At 40.5% G+C, this 23,810-nt stretch overlaps 1 protein-coding gene across 5 annotated transcripts in view; it reads left to right on the plus strand.

Moving 5' to 3' along the window:
* The window catches only part of epha3 (eph receptor A3), a 98,058-nt gene that overhangs the window by 66,410 nt on the left and 7,838 nt on the right, over nt 1–23,810 (plus strand). For 4 of the 5 annotated variants that reach the window (XM_041056555.1, XM_041056556.1, XM_041056552.1 and 1 more), the window contains 10 exons: nt 496–658; nt 1,431–1,536; nt 2,295–2,359; nt 3,865–3,990; nt 7,432–7,617; nt 11,058–11,119; nt 13,223–13,432; nt 15,921–16,070; nt 16,462–16,655; nt 22,173–22,328. In XM_041056555.1, the coding sequence (XP_040912489.1) occupies nt 496–658; nt 1,431–1,536; nt 2,295–2,359; nt 3,865–3,990; nt 7,432–7,617; nt 11,058–11,119; nt 13,223–13,432; nt 15,921–16,070; nt 16,462–16,655; nt 22,173–22,328 (1,418 nt within the window). The remainder of the gene's footprint in view (nt 1–495; nt 659–1,430; nt 1,537–2,294; nt 2,360–3,864; nt 3,991–7,431; nt 7,618–11,057; nt 11,120–13,222; nt 13,433–15,920; nt 16,071–16,461; nt 16,656–22,172; nt 22,329–23,810) is intronic. The other variant, XM_041056554.1, reaches the window with a different exon arrangement.

The following is a 23,810-nucleotide window of genomic DNA, read 5'->3' on the forward strand; positions in this document are numbered from 1 at the left end:
ATTACAGCATTGAATCAGGTTCTCCTGTTATTCTATCTGTGAAAATGTCACTGCACAGAGGCAAATTCAAAGGGCTAATTTCTGACTTTTCTTTTTTGCATCTACCTACTTCCCACTCATCTTTTCTCCACCGCTTTCCTTCCTTCCACATCTGGAAACAATGTGCCAAATGCAGACCTGGTGTGTAAATCCTCCTGTTGTTTTATCAGTGGAGATCAGTAGGAGAGAAAGTCATAAAATATAAAGGGCATAATTCATCAGATCGGGAAGAAAGCTGCCAAACTGTCTGGGATGTATGTGTGTGTGTGGAGGAGGAGGGGGTGAATGCGTATAAAAATGTGCACACACATAATGCATGCTGTGTTTTATCGCACTTAGTGTATATGTATGTTGTACTCATTAATTGCTCCAACCTGGACTTAATTGTATTATATCAAAAAATATTTCATTCCTTTCTCTGCCCTTCTTTTCCCCTTTGTCCTTCTTGTCTTACAGGAGGAGCAGGAGACCAGCTACACCATCCTTCGTGCTCGGGGTTGTAATGTGACTCTGAATGGTTTAAAGCCCAACACTGCCTACCTGCTGCAGATCAGAGCTCGGACTGCTGCTGGATACGGAGCCAGCAGCCCTAGTTTCCAGTTTGAGACCAGCCCTGACTGTAAGCTCAGCACAGAGTAGAAGCTTTACAGTAATTCATTTGCTGCTGTACTTGAAAATATGGATATGTTGGGTTTGCTGATTAAGCACTAGGCTAATACTGTCCTTTTATATAATATAACTGATAATGAATGGTAAGATCATGTTTCCAGTCTGATCGGAAACCACACAATTATGCAAGATTGCTTTTTGTCCTGCAGAGTTTAAAATAACACAGTGTGTCCAGTCGTCTAATAACTGTTTGAAAAGATTTTCTACCTCAGCAAGAACATTACTTGTTCATTGTGAGGGAACATTTTTCCATGAGATTGGCCAAATTTAAATGTCTGGGCACTTATTGAACAAAATATCAGCCGTGGTAGCAACATAATAGCTGCTATGTTACAGCAGTACTGATTTTCAAAACACCTAGTATTTGAGCTTTGTTGGTCTGTTACAGAGTTTGATAAATCTGTCGTGTTCTTTTATAATTAAATGCTATTATGCTTATTTACACATACCTTCCTTTTTTATTCATTGCTTAAGTAATGTTAAGTCTAGTTCTGTTTTTGTTTTAGTTATTACTGTAGTGTGAGATAAGGCCTGTCAAAGTCCATTAGCACATTAATTTAAAACCTGTTTTGTTGGCAAGAACCAGTAAGTGTCCTGAGAAATATTTGAACAACTTTGATATTTATAAAATACCATAGATGGTGAAATAAGATTGGAAGGTAATTGATATGTGTGTGTTAATGGATTTGTTTGCCTATTCCTACGTACTCTCTGTCTTTCAGCAGCCTTCTCTATCTCAAGTGAGAGCAGCCAGGTTGTTCTCATCGCCATTTCCTCTGCCGTGGCCATCATTCTGCTCACTGTGCTGCTCTACGTGCTGATTGGCAGGTCTGTCCACCACTCACTTGACTTGATTCTTAGTTTAAGTGTTGTGTCCTCTAATCACAGCACTTAACACCACTTGCTATAAATGTTTCATCTTGTATGTTATTTTCCATATGTCTATATGTCTTCTGTGTTTCCTGTAAAAGTATTTAGGTGTGCGAGTATGTTCACAGGAGAAAACAAAGAGTAGTTTGCATGTGTATGTATGTGTGTGCATATCTGTGTGTGTGGCTGAAGTTGGCAGTCAGTACTGTTCGGAGAGAGTATAAATCCACGGCTCATTATAAGACTTACTGATCCTCTCTTGGCTTATAAGAGCTGGGATTACACACACAGACTCTCTCACACACACACACACACACACACACACACACACACACACACACACACACACACACACACACACACACACACACACACACACACACACATACACACACATCCTTGTTTTTTAATATTTGTGGGGAACCGTCATTGACATGATGCATTCCCTTGCCCGGTAACCTAACCTTCACTATCACAACTGAATGCCTAATCCCAGCCCTTACCCTAACGCCTAACCCAAACCTAATTCTAACCTGAACACTAAAACAACAAGTCTTAACCCTCAAACAGCCATGTAAACTTGTGGGGTCCAGCATTTTGGGCCCCACAAAGCTGTCGCTCCCGGCTTTTGGATCCCATGAATTTGGTGACACTCACACACACACTCTTACTGAAAAATGTGGCACTGTTTCTGACCTATCTGTTTGGATTGGCAGGTTTTGTTGCCACAGCAAATCCAAACATCCTGATGAGAAAAGACTGCACTTTGGCAATGGCCACTGTAAGTATTGGACTCCATGTCCCCAGGGCTGGTTTGTTCTATCCTTTCTGCACTTTGGTATTCACTGAGTAGGAGAGTAGAGGTAGTAACATTATTGGTAGTCTGATAGTTATATTCAGGGAGACATCTTTATCAGAGTATTTTCACACCACTAAAGCAACGGTTGCTGTTTTAGAGCAGATATTTCCAAGCTTGAAGTGGTTTCCCCTTTTCTTCGGTTCGTTTGGTCATATGAGAAGACAGTAATCGGACCGAGACCATATTGAGAAGGAGGTTTCTCGGTCCATTTGCAAACCAATCCTGGAGGCTTTATTCGGAAAGGGAACAAGTTCAGGCTGTTCTTGTATCCAGCTACAGCAAGAACTGAGAATTAAGGTTTAAACGATCCCTGATTATAGGGTTTACTCCAGAGAAAAGTCTTTTCCTACGATACATTTTTGAGCAGTGATGAAAAAGTCTCACTCACATGATTATTTAAAGTTTACATTTTCCATGTAAAATTGGCCCGACGTGTAAAAGAGCCAACAGGGAACAACTTATCCCCAGATGTGGGCTACCATAACAGGACAACAGGTTTAAAAAAGCTCCTCACACTTAACTCTCCTTTTTCTTTATATCACCCTTAACTCCTTTTTTTCTTATATGATGTGCTATTTATTAGGAATATTTTTACCTTTAACCTTGACCTACACATTAGCCCAAGAACTCCCCAAGCACTGAACGGCATCTGCCCACTCCCTCATGAATAGTTAAGGTGGGTCAGATGCAGAGCATAAAAAAAACCTACAGGGACTAATAAAATACAACTTTATTACTTGAAGGATAGGTTCACATTTTTCAAGTCTGTCTTAAAACAGTACTCACATGACCATACGTACACTGAAACAGTTTTTGGTGACTCTGATTCTTCCTTCCTTCCACACTAGTCTTGAAACGACAAAATCCACAGACCTCTTTTTTTTTTTTTTACATTTCATAAATGTATTCTCAAATTTAGCCAAAGCTAATATGAGGTTTTAGCAGTCCTACTTAGACAAATCAGGTGGGTTGAGTCATTCCTTATGTACTATATGTGTTTATATCACAAATCAGCTGCATATTAATGACTGTGTGTGCAACTGGCCAGGAGCTTAGTAACTGAGATTTACTTAAACACATAATAACAGTTTTACTTGGAGACATGCCATATGGTTCAACATAGGAGCATTTGAGAGCCATTGTTATTCTAACATATAATTTACTGTATTAACTGCCTCCTGCTGAAAGCTCATCCTGGCCTCTTCCTTTAAGGAAATTCTTCTGTTCAGCAGACACTTATCACCAGGATGATTTGACTCTTCATTTTCATTGTATAGCAAAGCACCAAAAAGGTGATATGTCCTCACAAAGTTTAAAGTCATTAACACAATAAAAGGACATATAGCTGTGGGGACGCACACACAGAGGGACAGAGCTTTTAAATGGTCATTAATTGCTGCAACCTGCTCTCTGCTCTGCTGCTGCAGTACGTCTGCCGGGAATCAGGACCTACGTGGACCCACACACTTACGAGGACCCAAGCCAGGCTGTGCACGAGTTTGCCAAAGAACTGGACGCCTCCTGTATCGCCATTGATAAAGTGGTGGGAGCAGGTGAGAATGGACAAAGTTAAGCTCCTACCAGACTTTGCTGCATGCCCAGACACCATATAGATAATGACACTGACATTCTAAAGCATTTCTGGAAATACGTTTCTGCCAGTCAGTTTGAATGTAGTGAACTTAATTGTGTATTCTGACTCCTCACTGAATTATCTGAAGTTTTAGCAATTAACTGACCTCAGTGAATAAAATGGGGACAGAAATTATAATACATTGGCTTAAGACAAGAGCAGATCACCAGTTTTCTCAGGTCATCAATGCAAAAGTTTATCAGTGTAGGAAAAGGGCACTGAAGAGTTAGTTCAGATTTTAAAAAGTATAAAAATAGAAAATAAATTAAGATAAAATAAATGGTTTTCCCAACCTCCTCCTGCCCACTCTCACCTCAGAGCTTTCCCTTTATTTTCTTACGCTTGCTGCTCTATTTAAATGACAAAGACACACCGAGTGCATAAGCACTCACAGAAAAAAATGAAGCACATGTAGTACTCCTATATATCTACATTTTCGTAGCAGCAGACTAGTTTAACTGTGTGCCATATACTGCACAGCTGGGAACGAGAAAGCATTTAATGCCCCAGCTTGAGGTTCCCTCTCTGTTATTGGAGGGAGAGATGGAGAAATGAGAGGTTGTTCTTTGCACCTTTATTACTCCCTTTGCTGTTTCCTTCCTTCATTTTCTGCCTTTCAGTTCCTTTTTTGCCTGATGTTTTAATCCTAAACTAATGATCGCAACAGTAAAACAAGCTTCCTCTCCTCTGCTCTGCTCTGCTCTGCTCTGCTCTGCTCTGCTCTGCTCTGCTCTGCTCTCCTAGTGTACTCCCTGATAAGTTGAGTGGGAGTGCAGACGGGAGGGTAATGCATTGTGATTCATGTCGAGTGCAGGCAGAATAGATGGAGACTAAACCACACAGTGCATAACAGCAGGCTGGTCTCCAGAGTCCCACCAGCTCTCCACACTGTAAAGCTGTCAGGACGGCCTGAGAGTCTAATACCTGACTCCACACTGGACAACACTACACTCCACAATGCATATTTTATAGTACAAATCAGAGACAAAGCATGCAAATCTCTGTAGGAATGGAGTGATACATAGGTAGATATTGGCTTTTTTTTTTTTTTTTATCAGAAAGCAGATACAGTCCACCTCTCATGAGAACTATTTGTGCTCAATTTTTATTTGCTGTAGAATCTATCAATACTGCTCTGGTTTTCTGTTGGAATCCCTTATCACGATTTGCTTCTAGGGTGATATTTTCATTTCACAAAGCATTATATCTGGAAAACAAGTTACAAAGAAATGTTCATAAACTAACACTTAACATTTAGTGATGCTGATTGAAAAAAACGCCCAATAGATACTGATTTTCTTTCTTCTAACAGTATGGGAAAATGTTCCTTCCAAACTTTAAAGCTAGTTAAAGGAAGTATTGATGAATAAATAAAAATATACTTAATGCCAATGTTGTATGTTTAATGAATAATTACACCCTTAGTTGAAAAGCATGTGTATCATTCCTCTAAAACCAACAGCAGTTGAGCTCCTTCGCACACACACTTGATTTCAGACTGAAGAAGGTTACTATACATTTTTAATGCACACAGTGAGACAAAGTATATTTCTTTTAGTGTGCCTCCATACTAACAAGTAGCTCAGCAATATGTTGTGCAATAAGACTATTTTTATCTGTGCTGCAGAGCAACTTTGAAATCATGCTCAGGAACATTATATCTCACTCAGTAGCAAATCATTGCCCTGCTTTCTAAAAACAGAATTTAGATGTTAGATGACTGGAGCCACTTGGGGCAAACTCTGTGACTTGTCCAATGCTGACAATCATTTTAAGAATCACAGCTTTTCATTTCAGCAAAGACAAAATGATGATAATTTTGTTAGCGTTCAACAACTACAGCTCCCTTGAGGCTATGGCACTAATTGCTAAAACTCCTGAAAAATAATGTGTTGTTACATGTGAGTGCTAATGAAATAATGCATTTTTTTCCTGTGGTCAAAATAGCATCGGATTTTGGTATAAAGTAGACATGGACAGAAAACTCTGGGAACACTTTGATGTTTTCATGATAAGCAATGAGAAAAACCCAGGAGTCATAGATGCAAGTGGAAAAGAGGTTAGTCAGGAAAGGGTGGACTTGAGCTCTTTAAATGTATTTTAACACAGGACAATTTGAATTGAACACCAGCGGTGACCATTAAAGCTTAAGGCATGATGTAAACGTTTTTGTCCGTCAGCTTGAATTCAGGGTACCACCCATCTGTGTGATTTTTATGAAGCCATATAAGCACTCTGAACAATATACAACATGCCTCTTTTTTTCCCTCCATCCCTGCCTCAATCCCCATCTGTCTTCATTAAACACGTTAACAAGACTTTGATCTTCTTGCCAATCAGTGATTGTGTGTTAACAGACAGAACACATGCTCCACTCTGCTTACATGGGTCAGACTTTAACATCAAAGTGGGATACCTAGCTCTGCCCAGAACAGGAAAGGAGTGAGTGTCCCTAATCAAGGCTTATTAGACTGAGATCTTCTTTCTCGGAGTGACCACATGAAAAGGTGCACTGGCCTGGCTCGTCTGTCCACTGCTGAGGGCCATAACAACGGAGCAGAGCAGGAAAGGACCAGGCATGCTTTTGGTATTTGGACAGGTTGTAATTATTCTGGCTAAGTTCTTCCAGACCCCATTGCTTCAAGTCCAAGGTTTGACCCATGCTCTCTGATCCAGAGCTGCCATGGGAAATGATTGTACTGGACGAAGAGAGATCCGCACATGTCTTAGCACTGACATCACCATGCATGAGCACACTCAATATGCATATACATTATGGAGTAACACACACATAAACTCATAGACACAGTTACACACACACTACACTCATCTTCTACGGTTCAGCCAAATCCCTGTAACCAGCTGTAGCATGGCTGGCTGCCTTTGAAGTGGCCAGCCTGCCTACAAAGCTTACAGTAACACACACACAAGTGGGGCCTGAAATAAACACACACATCCCCTCACTGGCAAGGAATGCTAATTGATCTCTCCCAGAGCGAATGTTAAGTCACGCTGCATTTTAATTTGACATGGAAAGAAAGTTGAAAGGTCACTGCGCTGTCTGTTCAGCTTGGAGCTGCTACTTCGACTGTGGACTCGGGTAGATCAGTTTCAAAGTTTATTACTACAAATAGTGTCATTATTATAGTTAGTGGTCGTAACACATAATTATGCAGTGATTTCTCCCCAAAACCAATAAATACATTGACTGATTAATGGGAGTTAAGTAATGACTTAAAGATCTTTTTTTTGATCTATAGCAACAGGTTTCCTTGCAGTTTAAAACATTTGCTTTGTCAGAGATTAAAAAAAAAAAGCTCTTCATTCTCTCTTATTGCATCTTCCATGATTTTATCTTAAGGTGAGTTTGGCGAGGTGTGCAGCGGTCGCCTGAAGCTACCCAGTAAGAAGGAGATCTGTGTGGCCATCAAGACTCTTAAAGGAGGATACACAGATAAACAGAGGCGGGACTTCCTGGCTGAGGCATCAATCATGGGACAGTTTGACCACCCCAACATCATCAGACTGGAGGGGGTGGTGACACGCAGTAAGTGCATGCATGACACATGGTTTAAAGGCACATTGGTGTGAATTTACTTTGTGAATTTAACTTTGATCAAAGGTCATAAAAGTGACTTTTTTCTTTTTTCAATATTTCATATTTAGGGGGTATTATTACAAAAATGAAATATTTTTGGCAAAATAAATGCATTACAAATTAGCAGAGAAAACTGGCAATAATATTTAACAAATAATATTGAAGCACAAGAACAGAATAGAATAAAATAGAATAGAATAGAATAGAATACAACAGAAACAGAGGGAACAGAGATATGATTTGTATTCACATTCTATCACAGATCCAACATCTCCAGAGAGTCTTTTTACTGATTCCGGATTTGCAATCGTCTTTGACAAATGGCTCTAAAGTGGCTGACACTTCTGTGAAAGAGCGCAAGAGTTTTATTGAGTTGCCGTGGTGTAAATCTCTGCAGATCAATGTGCTCTGATCAAAGCCTGTGTCCAAAGTGGGCATAAATCCATAAATCCATATCTCTGACTTGCTCCCCTCTGGGCCTCTTTATAAGACTATCATTAGCACACAGAAGGCCTCTTTAAAATGGAATGACTGCAGAAAAAGGGAAATAATGAGTCTGAACTTTGTCGCTGAGAAACGGGCCCGGCCTCTATCTCTCCCTGCGGCACCAGGCTTGTTAAGTAGTTCTGCTAGTATGGTTATTCTAAAGAGTAGAATAAAATACCTGGAGAACTTCCCCTCACTTTATTGTCCTCAATTTTGGTTCCCTTTTTTGTCTCATTTGTTCCTCTTTTTTTCATCTCCCCTTTCTCTTGTGTAGTCTTGGTGTCTTAATTGCTCCCTGCTTGTTAAAAAAAAAAAAAATTACCAAAATGTTTCAAAATGTGCTGTACAAATGGCCACAGATGGATATTCCAGTCACATTGTTTTAATTAATTAATTAATAATCCTTCTCTGTTTCACTTACTAAACACTGAACATTACAGTGGATAGTTCAGTAAACTGAAATTTCTGACACTTATGATTCATTCTCATAACACGACAAGGGTAATTTTGCAGAAGTGTAATTTACATTCTTAGAAGCAAAGGTGAAACATTGCATTGTGGGATTTGTCGTTACATGCTATGAAATATTTTGAGTGTATTACATGAAAGTGAAAACAGTGAAATAGGCAAGTAGTCGTCTTCTTTATCAGGAGTTTTGCTTTGGAAAATTATATTTTTTCATCTGCGATTTTTTTATGTGAAGAAACCAAAATTTTTGTTAAGGAAGGAAGTAAAGGAAGGAAGTAAAGGAAGAGAAAGGATTTAGTAAAGAAAGCACATTCAGTTATAAGTTTTAGGTTTGCTCCTAGCTCCTTGTTAGTTGCCTTGAACATGATAGGTACATCCTGAAAGTGAAAGCATTGCATGTGTGTAATCTTTCATCCACAAGACTGTGTCTAATATATCTTACACCATTCGTCCTATTAATGTCCAACCAGTGAGAAATGCTGCAATAACACAGGACTGTGGTTTCATTTGCTGCTTTTAGACTAACAGGGGTAGCTCAGTATTCACTGCTGTGTGTGTGTGTGTGTGTGTGTGTGTGTGTACGTAACATTTGGAGGGATACCCTGAACACATGTGCGTGAGTTGGAGCTGTATGAGCGCAGGATATAGTTTTAGGAGGACCATTTGATATGCTCTCACACACACCTATACACACACACACACACACACACACACACACACACACACACACACACACACACACACACACACACACACATAAACACACACTGCTGTAGGGTGATTTATTAAGCTGCTCCTGTTAATTCTTAATAATCCTGAGACTTTCACAGCCCATTTACCTTGCTGCTGCTTTTGGCTGATCCACAGGCTGCATATTTGTAGGCACACACACACACACACGCATGCAAGCACACATGCACGCACGCACGCACGCACACACACACACACACACACACACACGCACGCACACACGCACGCACACACACACACACACATACATACATACACACACATACGTACACATGCATGTACACACACTTCCACACGCAGAACAAAGGGGCTTGGGGGCCTTTATCTTTGCTGCCAATGTTGGGAATAGAGAGAAAGAGGGAAAGGGAAGAGGACAGAGGACAGGAGGGAGGACCGGGTGTGTGTGTTCCCGTCTGTGACTATAAAAGCAGTCCACTGGTAGTGATCCATCACAGCCAACTGTATCTGTGACTGTGTTTAAATGCTGAGGGGTTTTTTCATGGGAGAAAGTGTTGCGACTATATTGAGACAATCCATGCTGTTGGCAGAGTGAAATCCTTTTTATTTATTTATTTATTTTCATTGGTGAAAAGCAGAAAAAAATTACATTACAAAAAAATGATTTAAATGGGGTTGTATTTGCTTTATGATAATGATGTTTTGACTCATTTGCTTAAAGCTGTTCTGTTTGTTGGGCCAAAATAGGACTTTTTTTTATTGGAGTCTGATTGACTCATAGGGACATTTTGAATTGTAATTCATACCAGATCTGCTTTTACAGATCTGAGTTGATTTAATTAGAGATACTGAGTCATCCAACTTCCATAATTGTTAATGGAAAGTTCTTTTTTTCCAATGGGAGTAAAGGATTTTTTTTTTTTTTTTAACAACGGATTCCATCACCCTCTCCACTCAGTCCATTTCATTCCTGAATAAAAGTCTGTCTCACCAGATGTGGGGAGGGTTCACAATACATGCAAGAGGAATATAAGGAAAAGGAAAGGATGGGGTGATGGGGAAAGAGAGGAAGGGATGATAGAGAAAAGGTAGGCTGCGAATGAAAGAACGCAGGGGGTGGATGGAAAAGGGCACATTAATCAGAATAAAACGGAGAAGAAGCATACGGCTGGTGGTAAGTCAAGAGTGAAACAGGGAGAACAAAGCCATCTGGGACACAAACAAGTCCTGACACCGACACTGTTCATTTAACAATGGCTGATTTAAAGGTTTCCTAAAGAGATTTTTTTTTCCCCCTTAACCTTCCCAGTAATAAACCGTGTGTCAGCTATAGTCTGATCAGGTACAGATGATAGCAAGCAGTGCAGATTTACAGCTAGATCGTCCACGGAAATAAAGATGTCACACTTTGACAGCTGACCTGCCGGGGCCCTAAAACTATGACAAGAAACATTCCATTCTGAGTGTGTGTATGCACGTCCTATGTGTGCGAAAGACAGAAAAGAGAATAATTTCAACCTGGTCCCTATCAGGGCCCATGGCCATGTATATCCGCTTTAGGTCAAGTTACAGCCCTCCCTGTTTACTCCCTGTGACTTTGTTTCAGAGAATAAATCTGAGATCAGTGTGATATATATATATATATTTTTTTTTCTGGGTTGGTAGTTTTGTGAGTAATACAACTGATATGATGTGACCATAAATTGAAATCTTCTTTTCTGTCACAGGTAAACCCGTCATGATCGTCACAGAATACATGGAGAACGGATCCCTGGACAGCTTCTTGAGAGTACGTATTAACACAGACAAACACACACACTTTTGGAAGAAGTGCAGATTGTAATAGTGGATTGTAATACATCACAGAGGTACACACCCTGAGGCAGCTGTGAGAACACATACTTGATGGCTAGCTGAGGATTAAGGTGCACACACCAGGGAACCGCCTTAATGTGGTGGAAAAAAGTATTGCACCTGTACAACGCACAGGCTAAGGTTGCGTTCACACATTACACATCAGGTCACTCTGTCCGGAGAGCAGGGCAGTAAATCTTTGCTTTTACATGTTAAACATGACACCTGTTTCATTTGTCAAATGCTTAGTAGTGACATTTGGTTAAAAATGTCACTACTTTAACATTAGGTGTCAAAACTCTGGGAAGTCCAACTATTTATATAAGTAAGAGAATTTTAATAGAGTAGGAATAAAACAGCTGTACTGACACATCAAGAAGTTTTAATGTTGTCTTCTGCTTTCAGAATGTTTCTGATAATCATCAAATAAATCTATCTTTCTGGGTTCTATTAAGTAACAGATGTGATACCTCCAACGAAAAAAAAAAAGAAAATTCAAAGAAGAAAACAATAGCTGCCAGTTTTCACAGACTAAAAATTGTTTTCACATGTTTAAAAAGTTTTAAGACTACTCTGTAGATTCCAACAAATAATGTACCTGAGATTCTGACTGTTCCAGCTGTACCCTCTATACAGGGCTTATCAAATGGCAAAACTTTATGAACTGTATCCCCACTCCTCTGCCAGCTAGGAATGAATTTGATTATTGCCGTGCCTCTGTCTCTTAAAGAGAAATAGACCTGCCTCACTGAACATAGCCAAAGCGCAACAGCCAAGCCACCACACTAGCATGAAAGCATGTGTACTGATGCCTGTTTTAGCCCTTTTCCACATGTGTCTGCACAGCATCCAGACACGTCCAGGAGGAGAAGCTGTTGTTTCCTGACATTTTCCCAGAGGCCTGCACTTTATCATTGAAAATGTGTCATACGTGAAAACACACTCATGCAAATTCAGAGCACATGCATTGTAGCTTTTGCCCGTGTTCTGAAATCTGCAAAGCTTTGAAGTGACTAAGCCAGGTGGTCTGGCCACTAATTGCTTGGGACGAAATGGGAGGTTAGGTGCACCCGGGTGGTTTTTAAAGGAAAACACACTCATCTTACACTCATCTCACAAATGACGTGGCATGTGAAGAACAATAGATGTAAATGCAAACAGTGGCACACAAACTGTAGGGCCTACACACTCATGCTAAATGTTGAGCACAAACCCTGAGCAAAAACTACCACTTATATAGATATGTTGATAGGGTCAAGTATTTTATCATCCTAAGCTTCTACTCTCCTCATGTCTCCTCTGTTTATATTTCTCCCCCATCCAGACAACAGCAGTGGATCACAGAACATATAGGCTTACTCATAAACACTTGCCTGTGTAAACCAGTGTAAACACTCCTGCTAGCCAATGCAAACAGACAAAAATGTGCTTGATGTTTATATCTCGTCTAGTCTGTGTTTGAATGTTGCATCCAACCACTTTGCAAACATTTTGTAGAGCTATAAAAATACAATCGATAATCTAAATGCGGATTCAGAGGCATATTACTCAACAGTTTCATACTGAGTCATGGAAAGACAAAACGTCTATATAAGTACACAATGCACTGCGTGTTTTCACCTGATATGGCTTTGTGAAAATGTTAATGTTTGTATGAACCTAAAGCTATAGAAAATACACATTAATTGATGGATACTTGTGAAGAAGCCTTATAGCCTTAAATGAGTAGTGGATAGCAGCGATTGTACTGATTAAAAGAGAAAAATCACTTCAATTATATATTGGTCTGATCCTAATTTCCATACTTTAGTGCATCTCTGGCTTTGGGATTTCACAGTTGAGCCGAAGGTGGGGTGCAGAATGTCAAAGGTGGTTTTTAAAGGTTAATGAAAATGCTGTGGATAGTAATGTAGAAAGGTTTCATTTTATGCAAGAAAGGTCAGACCGCCTTTGTGTTCTATATAGTATACATTTAAAGTGTGGCATTAACAATGCATGTCTTTCTTCCTTTCATCCTTCCTCTCTCCCTCTCTTGTAGAAACATGATGCGCAGTTTACAGGAATCCAGTTGGTCGGTATGCTGCGTGGCATCGCCTCAGGCATGAAGTACCTGTCAGACATGGGCTACGTTCACCGAGATCTGGCGGCTCGAAACATCCTGGTCAACAGCAACCTGGTGTGTAAAGTGTCAGATTTCGGCCTGTCCCGAGTGCTGGAGGACGACCCGGAGGCGGCTTACACCACCAGGGTGAGCTGGAGCACAAACACAAACTAAGGACACAAATGGCAGCATAGACAAATATATTGGGCAGTCTTAGGGAACGCAGTTCAGGAACATATTGCTTATAATGCAATGTTGTGTTAAAGTCTGCTAGCTTACTTTTTCCCTTTAATGTAGCCCTAAAACTGGTTACAGCATTTTCAGTTCTTTTAAAATCGGATTAAGTTACATTTTTGTTGGTTCTCACCAGCAAAAATGATGAGAAAACCAAGTAACATTGTGCGATTTTGTTGTTATTATGCATAAGGACTTCATATAATGTGGACACAAAATGGATCACACATTTACACCTCGATTGTCTCCTGCTCTCTCACACACACATGTTAAAGTAATCTATGCACATACACTACGTCCCTCTATCATGGCTGGAGAGAGGAACGCATAAATAAAAACAGTGAGTTGTGATAAGACCAACATAAATCCAGAAAGCTTCGCCTCCCTGGATCACTGCACAGAAATGACAACTTGCACCAGCTGGGAGGTTGTGGAGAGGACCCCTCCAAGCGCCATGTGCCCTGAGGGAATGCATTACATCCATAAGAAGCTGTGTGTGTTTGTGCGGTCAAATGCTTTGTTGATCCATCTGCCACTGCAAAATCCACACCAATACTTAGATTTTATTCCAAATTGTATTTTGAGGGTCTGCAGAATTTGTTAAAGGTCACCACAACCTTACAACACAACACAATAGGCAAAGAAAACATTTTAACAGAAACACCTCAAAGATGGTCAGCTTGTAATGTGGGATAATTTGGTTTTTGAAAAACAGTTGAAAGGTGGTAGTTGACATATAGTTTAAAGAAACTTGTAATGAAAATACCGAAAATTATCTCACCCTACAAAAACCTGTTTCACTTCTTGATGCTCATATCACAAAATGAAACACAACCAGCAGTTGCACTACACCACTCACATATCATTTTTGCAGCATGTATGTGTGTGTGTGGTCATTTTCATCATAGGACCCTGTGGACTAGACCATGCGTGCAGCCGCTTTAAACACAGTATAATTTACTGGCTGAAAATTGCTTGTCAAATAAACAGTCAGTGTGCCGTTTGCCTTTCTCCCAGAAATTCATAATCTATAATAATACGACAGAATAATAAACTCTGCCATGTTACCGTAACTGACAACGCTCCACGCCTGCTGGCGGATTCTCATCCAGCCCTCTGTGGAACGCTCCCTTTTTTTCTTTCTCACTTACTTTTCAGGCAAAATCTATAGTTCTGGGTCGTTCGTATGTGTTTATATGTCCCCCGTGTGTGAGCTGTGTTCACACATCCTATGCTTTAACCTCTTTGTGGAGCAGGTGGGCACAGTGCGAGTGTAAGTGCAGTGTGTGTTTGTGTTTGTACCTCGTTTCTTTGTGCACCAATCACGTCTGATTGTGTGTTTTTCTGTGTCTTATAGATTACTCATTGTTCCCTGAGGGGCCAGGCAGTAAAAGAGTGTTTTGTTTTTAAGGGGGCACTCTGTGTGTATGACTGCACAGCACCAGGCAAGAGCTGAGTGACTTGGCCAATGTCTGTGTTAGCTTTGGCTGCCACCGGCCTCCTTTCCTCAGCTCCTTTTTCTTCACTTGTCCTGTTTCTCTACTAAAATGACAAATGCAGAAGACACTGAGCAGGAATTTATGCAGGAAACTTTGGATTATGGTTTGATTAACAGTTTTCTCTTTTATTACTTTACTATCAATGCTTTTTTATTAAATCATTACCAATATTCCTGTTACAATAAGATTCAATTTTCTTTACATGACTTTTTTCAAATTAAAAAAAAAAAGTCAGTGCTATACATTTATATTGCAATGTTTATACTTGCCGGTGTGGGAAAGAAAATTCATCAATGAGAGAGTACAGTGTTCCACTACAACTCAAACTCAACAAATGCTTCTGTAGGCAACATGAAGCAAGTTGCACTGCAGGTCCTCCACACCGCACTGGAAATAATAATAATAATAATATTTCAGATAACTGTTCCAGTTCTGGATCTGAGGTTGAGATCACCGTGCTCAGTCCAAACCACAGAGCTCATATGGGTCAACAGGTTTCAGAACAGCTAATAAAATTCTCTGAATCTTTCAGGATATTTAGGCCTTTTCACATGACATAAAAATGTGTCTTTTAATTTTATTTCATTTCTTCAGTTATACCCAATATTACATAAATGGATTCTGCGGTACAGACCTGGAGACCTTTTTGTAGCATTTATACCATCACATTTACACCACAAAACTGATTTTAGCACATTGTTCTGAGCCAACATGCTGACAGTTTTTATTCTTCAGGATATTATTCTGTGATACAGCAGATCTGGTCTTTCATGGATTTCATGTACAGAAGTTAACCTGATCAGCCACAGTACATGGTGATATCAGGCAGTAAGACTGTTCTGCTCAAGAATACTGATTTATTGAATGACTGATTAATTTTTCCCTTACTTTCTGTGTCTCAGGGAGGTAAGATCCCTATTCGGTGGACGGCGCCAGAGGCTATTGCCTACAGGAAGTTTACATCAGCCAGTGATGCTTGGAGTTACGGCATTGTGCTCTGGGAAGTGATGTCATATGGGGAACGGCCATACTGGGAAATGTCCAATCAGGATGTAAGTACTGCCAAGTTGCCAAGTTAACTGCCTTTAGCAGGGATGTCTCTTTCAGAACTAGTTCTTTGCAGCTTTGTTAATTCATTAGGATCCCCATACATTTCATTGAAGTGTAAACAGTTCCAGCATCCATGCAGTGCACCCAGCACAAAACAATGCAACAACTAGCTCCAAAAATGCAGATCAACTACTATATCATAGAGAGTTAATATGTCTTATTCACCTCTAAGGGCATAATGATACACAGAGAATTTTGAGAAGAATACTTTTTTATATGTAAAAAACATGATGATAAAAAAAACCAACTTATATAGAGTGTAGATGTCATTTTGATTATGAATATTTCTCATTTGTAATTTCTACCATCTTGTATTTCCTTTAATACATCAAGGTAATTAAAGCTGTAGATGAGGGTTACCGCCTCCCCCCACCCATGGACTGCCCCGCTACCCTCTACCAGCTGATGTTGGATTGCTGGCAGAAGGAGAGGAACAACCGGCCTAAGTTTGAACAGATAGTCAGCATCCTGGATAAACTCATCCGCAACCCCGGTAGCCTCAAAATCACGGCCAACACCACATCCAGGTAAATCTATGTATGCTGTCACATTTATTTGCTTTGCACTTTGGTGTTTGTGGTGTTCAGTGTGGGTTCAGTATATTTTGATAGCACAAATGACGGCTGTCCTTACTGTTTTCCTGGCTGCCTTTTTCTGCTTGGGTTCCAATGCACCCGACTAACGGACACCTGGCTCCAGGAAACCCAATACTCGATATACTGTACATTACACCTTTCACATACCCAGCATTATTACAGGTTATAGCTCGTTCTGCTCTGTCACCATATTGCACTAGGATACTAATGACTGTTGCAGTTTTAATTTCCACGAATGGAACAGAATTTCTAATTATTAATGTAATGGACAATAAAAAAGACAAAAGGGATACAGAAAAGGATATTAGATCAACATTTCTTTTTTCCTTGGTGTAGGCCTGTTTGTTTTTGGAATCAGGCAGTACATGAGCTCGACATAAACACTGCCTTCCTGCTTCCTGTGTTTGCAGGGTGTTATTAGCTTCACTTATCACCGCCCTCCTCCCCTTCTGTTTACCTTAAACACTTCCATTGAATATTTATCTTTCTCAGCAGTAATGACATATTTCTCCTTACTTTTTCATCTACTTTTTCCCTCCTTTTTTAACCTCCTTTGCGCTTCTCTCCTTTGTTGGGACCACCGTTCCCTCCCAGGGGGCCGTGGGGAACCAGGGCAGCCCCATGTACAGTTGTCAGTTCTGAGCAGGGAGGGGACACAGGCAGTGGGTCTGCAGCAGACGGCCGTGGTATTATGGAGATGTCAAAGCTCATAACATTGACTAATGATTTCTTAAGAAAGTGAAAATAGGTCCCTTGGAGTTTGCATGTAATTTTCCTGATTGGCTTTTAACACTGGGCGAGCACAGGCTGGCCGACAGAGGCGGCTGTTGTGATTTATGAGAGTGGTGTGTGTATGTGTGCATCTGCGTATGTGTGTGTGGTGGCGGCAGTTGTGCAGAGGGAGCAGCTGCACTCAACTCTACACACCTCGTTTGTCTCAGGGCTGTCCTGGCTGGCTAATGTAGCACCCCCCTCCTCCACAAATCCCAGACCAAAGCATGCTGCCGGGGTAGAGCATCTGGAGACTTTGGGGGTGGGACCTGGTCAGAGTTTAGTGTCACTGCATGTGGATGAAGCTGGAGTCAGTGGTTGGCCATCAGAGACTAATTATAGGGCAGAAAGGTGTCAAGTCAGGGTTAGAGGCCATTGTCTATCCCATTGGCTTTAAAAGGTGTCTAAAGCATATGAGATCACAGGTTATTCTGTCTTCTAACTGAAAAAGTGACTTCCTTTGTGTTCAGCAAAGCATGGTAATGGTTGCAACCATAATTCTAAAATATAACTAGTAATCATTCTATCAGTCAACATTAATCTGCAGTGGTCAGTAATGCATTGCTAAAGATGTAGCTGGTTTGGGTCTTTCACATTATTAACTCTGTGCATTATTAACTCTGTGCAAGACAAAATGAATAAAGACAAGCTTCTCTAAACATGTAACAACAAATCAAATCTATATATGTTACTCCTCACTGTACCTCATTTTGAAATAAACTCTGTCCAGAGAACAAGGGTCTTTGGTTCACTTTCAGTAGTTAGGGCTGGGTTGGGGGCTGAAAGGTGGTTAGGGGCTGAAATAAGAGCTAAACAGTTCTCTCGTGAAGGGCTTGGGAGAAAGCAAGAGGGACTGGGGCCCGGGCCATGGCTACAGATGGAACTAAGCTGAGATGTGTGTTGGTGTGTATCTTGGCCTGTAGGGTAAGGTTGGGACTGGGAATGGAAAATAAGTTTCTATTGGTGAAAGGAAACCTTTAAGGGTACTAAAGAGCACAGATATTTATTCAAAGATATGAGGATATAAAAAGGCACATAATAGGGAAAGATCTGTCAGCTGAGTAAATAAAAAATGTCAAATTATGTAAGCTGAGTAAGATGGACAGTAAATGAAACTGAGTGAGGGACACAAGGTAGACTCCAAGGATTACAGAAACAGAGCTCTGTAGACCTTTTGAATTAATTTAGCCAAATACAAATATTCAGTGTCTTTTGTATTCAAATAAAGTTCACTTTAAATAAAGTCAAAAACTCTCTTAAACTAAACTGAAACTCTGCAGTGAAACTCTGGCTAGAAATATAAATCAAGCACTCAGATTAAGAATCATGCTTTCTTGACTGGAATTCAAAATATCACACTTGAATCAATTTAGGTTAATAGCTTCCCTCAGACCACCTGAATAATATTGATTAAAACTACATCATATTCATCGTATCCAGCAAAGGCAGAAGATGCCTAATGATCACCTATCAACATTTCAATTAAAGGGGCTGACACTGGTCCTCTATATCGGTCTAACCTTTCCAAGGGACACCCTGGGAATTGTCCCAGTAACACAGTGAGAGGTGAATTCCTCCCACACTGTCCTACCCACATGTATCTATTCATGCTCTACTCCTCATCCACCTCTCTTCTCCCTTGAGAGCTTTAAAAATAAGAGACTACACAGCCCTGGTCATTTAGGGGTCAAAAGAATGAAAGATTGAGCAAAAGAGGGGAAAGGGAAATGAAAATGAGAAGGGGGGGTTGACTTTATTCTCTCTCCGGTGTATTTATACTTCCTTCTGTTTGAGCGGGTGTTTTCTGCCATGCTATATGGTGTTACGTCCACGAGGGGTTTTGAAACCCCCTTCTGCCGTCAGACAGATGCTTTCTTTTCTCTTTTATTTTCCCCTTCATCACATCCCTCTGTTTCACTGTTTCCTCTCCAATCATCTTGTCTCTTGAGCTGCCGTGAGATGTTGCTGAAAATGTAACAACAAAGGAAACAAAGAAAATGATAAGGGAGGGGAAACAAGGTCATTTGCAGTTTACCTCTCGGAGGAGACAGGAGAAGGGTAAAGAAAGCAGAGGATAAAGGGGAAGAGGAGATCAGAGAAGAAAATGAGGAAAAGGGGTACAGAAGAGGAGAGAAAGAGAGCAGAGAGGATCAATAATTCTGCAAAAAAGCTGAGCATTCTCAATCTGACAACCCCAAAAGTTGAAACCCAAGACATTTTGGATATATCTACATTTTTGTCCCAGCTTGTTTTGCAGCAAATGTAGAAAAAAGTCAAACCCTCATGATCATTTCTTTACATTTAAAAAAAATTAAATAGCAACTAGCATTTTTGCATTTTTTTCTCATAAAAAGAGAAAAAAGATATTACTGTCCTCTCAGGGAGATTTACACACTTCCTTTTTTTCCCCTCATGCAAACCACCCCCACCATCTAGCCCTCAATTCCCTCCTCTTCCTACAAACCAGTCTCTCCACGGGGTCCTGGGGGGCCCTCAGCATTTTGACAGGCCTCTGATCTGGCAGGAAAAGACTCAATCATTGTAACAACACCCACTCCACCGCCTCAAATGCATCTTTTTCTCCCCTTTTTTTCTTCCTTTTATTTTTTTACTGTCTCCGTTTGACATGTCATTTCACTTTTGTTGGCTTAGTCTGGTGTTTTTTACATTGTTGCTTGATGGAAGCTTGATGATTTTTTCATTGTAATATACTTTGTTTTGTAGTTAGAGAATAAGTCTAGTGTACCAGTGCAATAAATCTCCAGTCTCACTCCTCCTGTGCAAAATAGACACCCCAAGAGAGTTACAGTGGGTAGTGCATATTTGTATTTCATTTAAATTTAAAATTTACCCTTTTCACAAAAGGCTGCTTAAAACATAAAATAAACATTCCAAATATTTGGAAATATTTTTCACCTACTTTATAGAATTATGTTTTCCTAATTCCCTGAGGGTATCCAATATTTCCCAGATTTTCACACACACACACACACAGTGGCTCCAAATCTCCCTGCCAATCCAAATCAGTCAGGCGGAGGTGGACTTCCTGGTATTCTAACGAATTTATTTACAAGGCTATGAATAGTATTCCCTAAGGGAGAACTACCCTTTTTCTGTCCTGTCCTGTCCTGCCTTGTTCGCAAGACTCTATTCCCTTGTGTCCGTGTGTGTGTGTGTGTATATATGTGTGTGTATGCATGTGTGTCTGTGCCTCTTTTGATGCAGGTGTCTTTGTCTAATCTCCAAGACAGGTGCTGCCTGTCTTTATAAAAAAAAAAAAAAAAGAGAGCCTTTGCAACCCAGTTTTAAGTACCACTCAAAAATTCAGCAATACACAGACAAAGGGATCTGGCCTACCCATTATTGTTTGATTGATCAGTGTGTTTTGAGTTCCAGTTTGACCTAATGTGCTTTGACCTAGTTTTCCATTTCCTGCCTTGTGATCAGGTTTCATAACAACAAAATGAACCACATTTGTATAAAACACACAGAATCATTCATTACATCAGAAATTAGATACTGAAAAAGAAAATTTCTTTGTCATCTTCAGCTTCCCATGCACTCTCTTGCTCTAATATTCCTCTCTTGCTCTTTCTACCTCTCTCGTCCTTCCTCTTCCCCCATCTACAGCAAACATCAATCAGAGCTAGTCAGAACAGTGCCTGCAGCCTTTCCTTCACCCTCTACTGTTGACTGAGCACTCTAAAGCCCAACGCAGTGCATTTAATTTGATTTGATCCAATTGAAACCATCAAGTCTAATCAAATCTAATATTGCATTTTGCCGCATGGTACATGTGCTGCAGGAAACAGTAATGAAATTAGACAGAAACTGATGCCGCTTTTGTTAGTAATTTTGTTCTTGAATATGTTAAAAACATTATAGAAATATTTTGTGTGACAGCTTGATTTCCCCACTGTACTGAAAGCCCAAAGGTATTGTGCAAGTTTACTGTATGCAACAGAAACATAGGGCTGGTCTGTGTGTGTGTGTGGGTGTGTTTGTGTGTGTGTGTGGCTTTTACAGTTAGTTTTGTACAGGTATGCAAGCACAGTATCCACACCATGTATGGCAATATGCATAAACTATTCATTAAAATAGGCACAAATGTAATTACTCCCTTGCATTGTGGGACTCTAGTTGCTGACAATGCTCTGTACACTCCTTTGTTCTGCCAGTGATGCTGCTGCACTGCTCCTTGTAAATAGTCCTGCAACACTACTGCTAACACTGCTGCTATTGGTGCCAGTGCTCACAAAGCATTTCATAAGCCCTGTTTCCATCCTTGTGTCCACCTGTAGGCTCTGAGTCACACTGGGTGGAGGGGTTATTTTTGTCACTTCCCATTCTCCTCCGTGCTGACTTGGTTTATGCTTGATGGGACAAGATCAGTGCCTAAACACTAAATACCAGCTTCGTACATATTCTATACATATGCTGTACAAACTCTTGATTCATAAAGTTGTAGCAGGGTTATCCCTTCGCAAGTTGTGGTTGACTTAAAAGCAGATGGCAGCTGCAGAAGCAATAAGATTAGGCTGTCAGATCTGGGTGGTTCTAATGGCCTTGTGTTCCTGAAACTATGATCTCCATTTCTTTTTACAGGTCATTACACAAAGAAATGTGTTTCTTACTTCACTATTAATTTATGTTACTCCTTCCTTTCTCTCTTCTCAGGCCAGCCAACTTGTTATTGGACAGGAGTAGTTCAGAGGTTCCCTCGATGGGGACGATGGCTGACTGGATGGATGGAATGAGGACCTTGCCCTGCAAGGAGGCCTTCTCTGGGGTCAGCTACAGCTCCTGTGACACCCTGGCCAAGACCTCCACAGAGTAAGGCAACAAAACGTGCACACACACACATTAGGTTTCCCTGCCTATTCATGTTACTAGTGTTTGCAGGGCCCCAGCACCCGTGGCAAGGCCCAGGAATTTGAAGAGGCTCTTGGTGAAGAATACACACATAAACACTCTCAAACACACACACATACTCTTGTTCTCAGTAAGTAAAGAAAGCTATAGAGCCATTACTAAAAGTGTCCAGATGAGACTCATGGTAACTTATAATGACAGGCCTTTCGCCACGCTCTCAGTGTTGTAAGTATGACCACAGAGGGAGAAGGTGAGAGAATGAAAGGAAAGAGAGATAAATAGAGAAACAGAAAACAGAAGGAAAGAAATAAAGAAAGAGAGTGAGTTCCATGAGGGAACAAGAGAAAACTGAGGGTGGGAATGAGAGGCGAGACTTGACAAGATAAAAGAGGGGAGAGAGAGAGAGACCTTTGAAAGAAAAAATAAGGGCATAGCTGTCAAATTTGTATGCAACGATTTGGCACTCTCCATACTGTGGAACAGTATGAGGCAAAGATCAAGCAAAGTTTGTCAGAAAATTATTTGGAAGCCAAATCTAGTGAAATCACACTGGGAGACCTCATACTGCAAGATTATGTAATCTGTGATATGTTGACCTGGGTCACACTGACCATATGATAACATCTGGTCAGTCACTGTTCCATCACAATGTGATGGAACAACATAATGTGATTGTGGTTTCTGGGTAAATATTCAAGTCAACACTGATTTTAAGCACATAGGTGGTAGAGCAGGTCATCCACTAATCAGAAGGTGGTTCGATCCCTGGCTCCTCCAGTCCACATTTAAAAGTGCCCTTGATACCGAACCCCAAATTGCCCCCAATGTATCATCAGTGTGTGTGTGTTAGTAAAGCGCTCTATGAACGTGTGTGTGAATGGGTGAATGTGACTTGTAGTGTAAAGAGATTTGAGTGGTTGATAAGACTAGAAAAGTGGTATATAAATACAGCCCAGTCACCATGTCCACACATCCTGGATGTCAAGAATGTGAAAAATGTATGTAATCTCGCAATTACTGTTCCCCCAAAGCACTTTCGGTAAAATAAATTATTTATATGCAGATGTTTTTTGGTAGAGGTTAGAGCATATGAGCATGGTGGGAAATGATATAGATGCAGGGTATTTGTCACAGCATAGGGTTTAGTAAATCAGTGTCCTTCAATAATGGGGGAAATAGTACCTGAGACAGTGATATGTCTGGTCCTGCTGACAGGATCCTCCAGTTTATAAAAGGTTCTGAGACAGTGGATCAGGTTCTGGCCAAGGTCCTGTACTGGTTGGCTGAAAGGAATTATGAATCCCAAGCACAGTGATAATAGAGTGGGAGATTATAATGATGAACACAGCTTCAGACTTACAGTTCAGAGTGCAGCCATTCGAGAAAATCAAGGACAGCTAACTTTTTTTTTTTCATTTTTCTTTCTTTTTTATCCATGGAAAG

Source organism: Toxotes jaculatrix, chromosome 15 (genome assembly GCF_017976425.1).
Source record: "Toxotes jaculatrix isolate fToxJac2 chromosome 15, fToxJac2.pri, whole genome shotgun sequence".
NCBI lineage: Eukaryota > Metazoa > Chordata > Actinopteri > Toxotidae > Toxotes > Toxotes jaculatrix.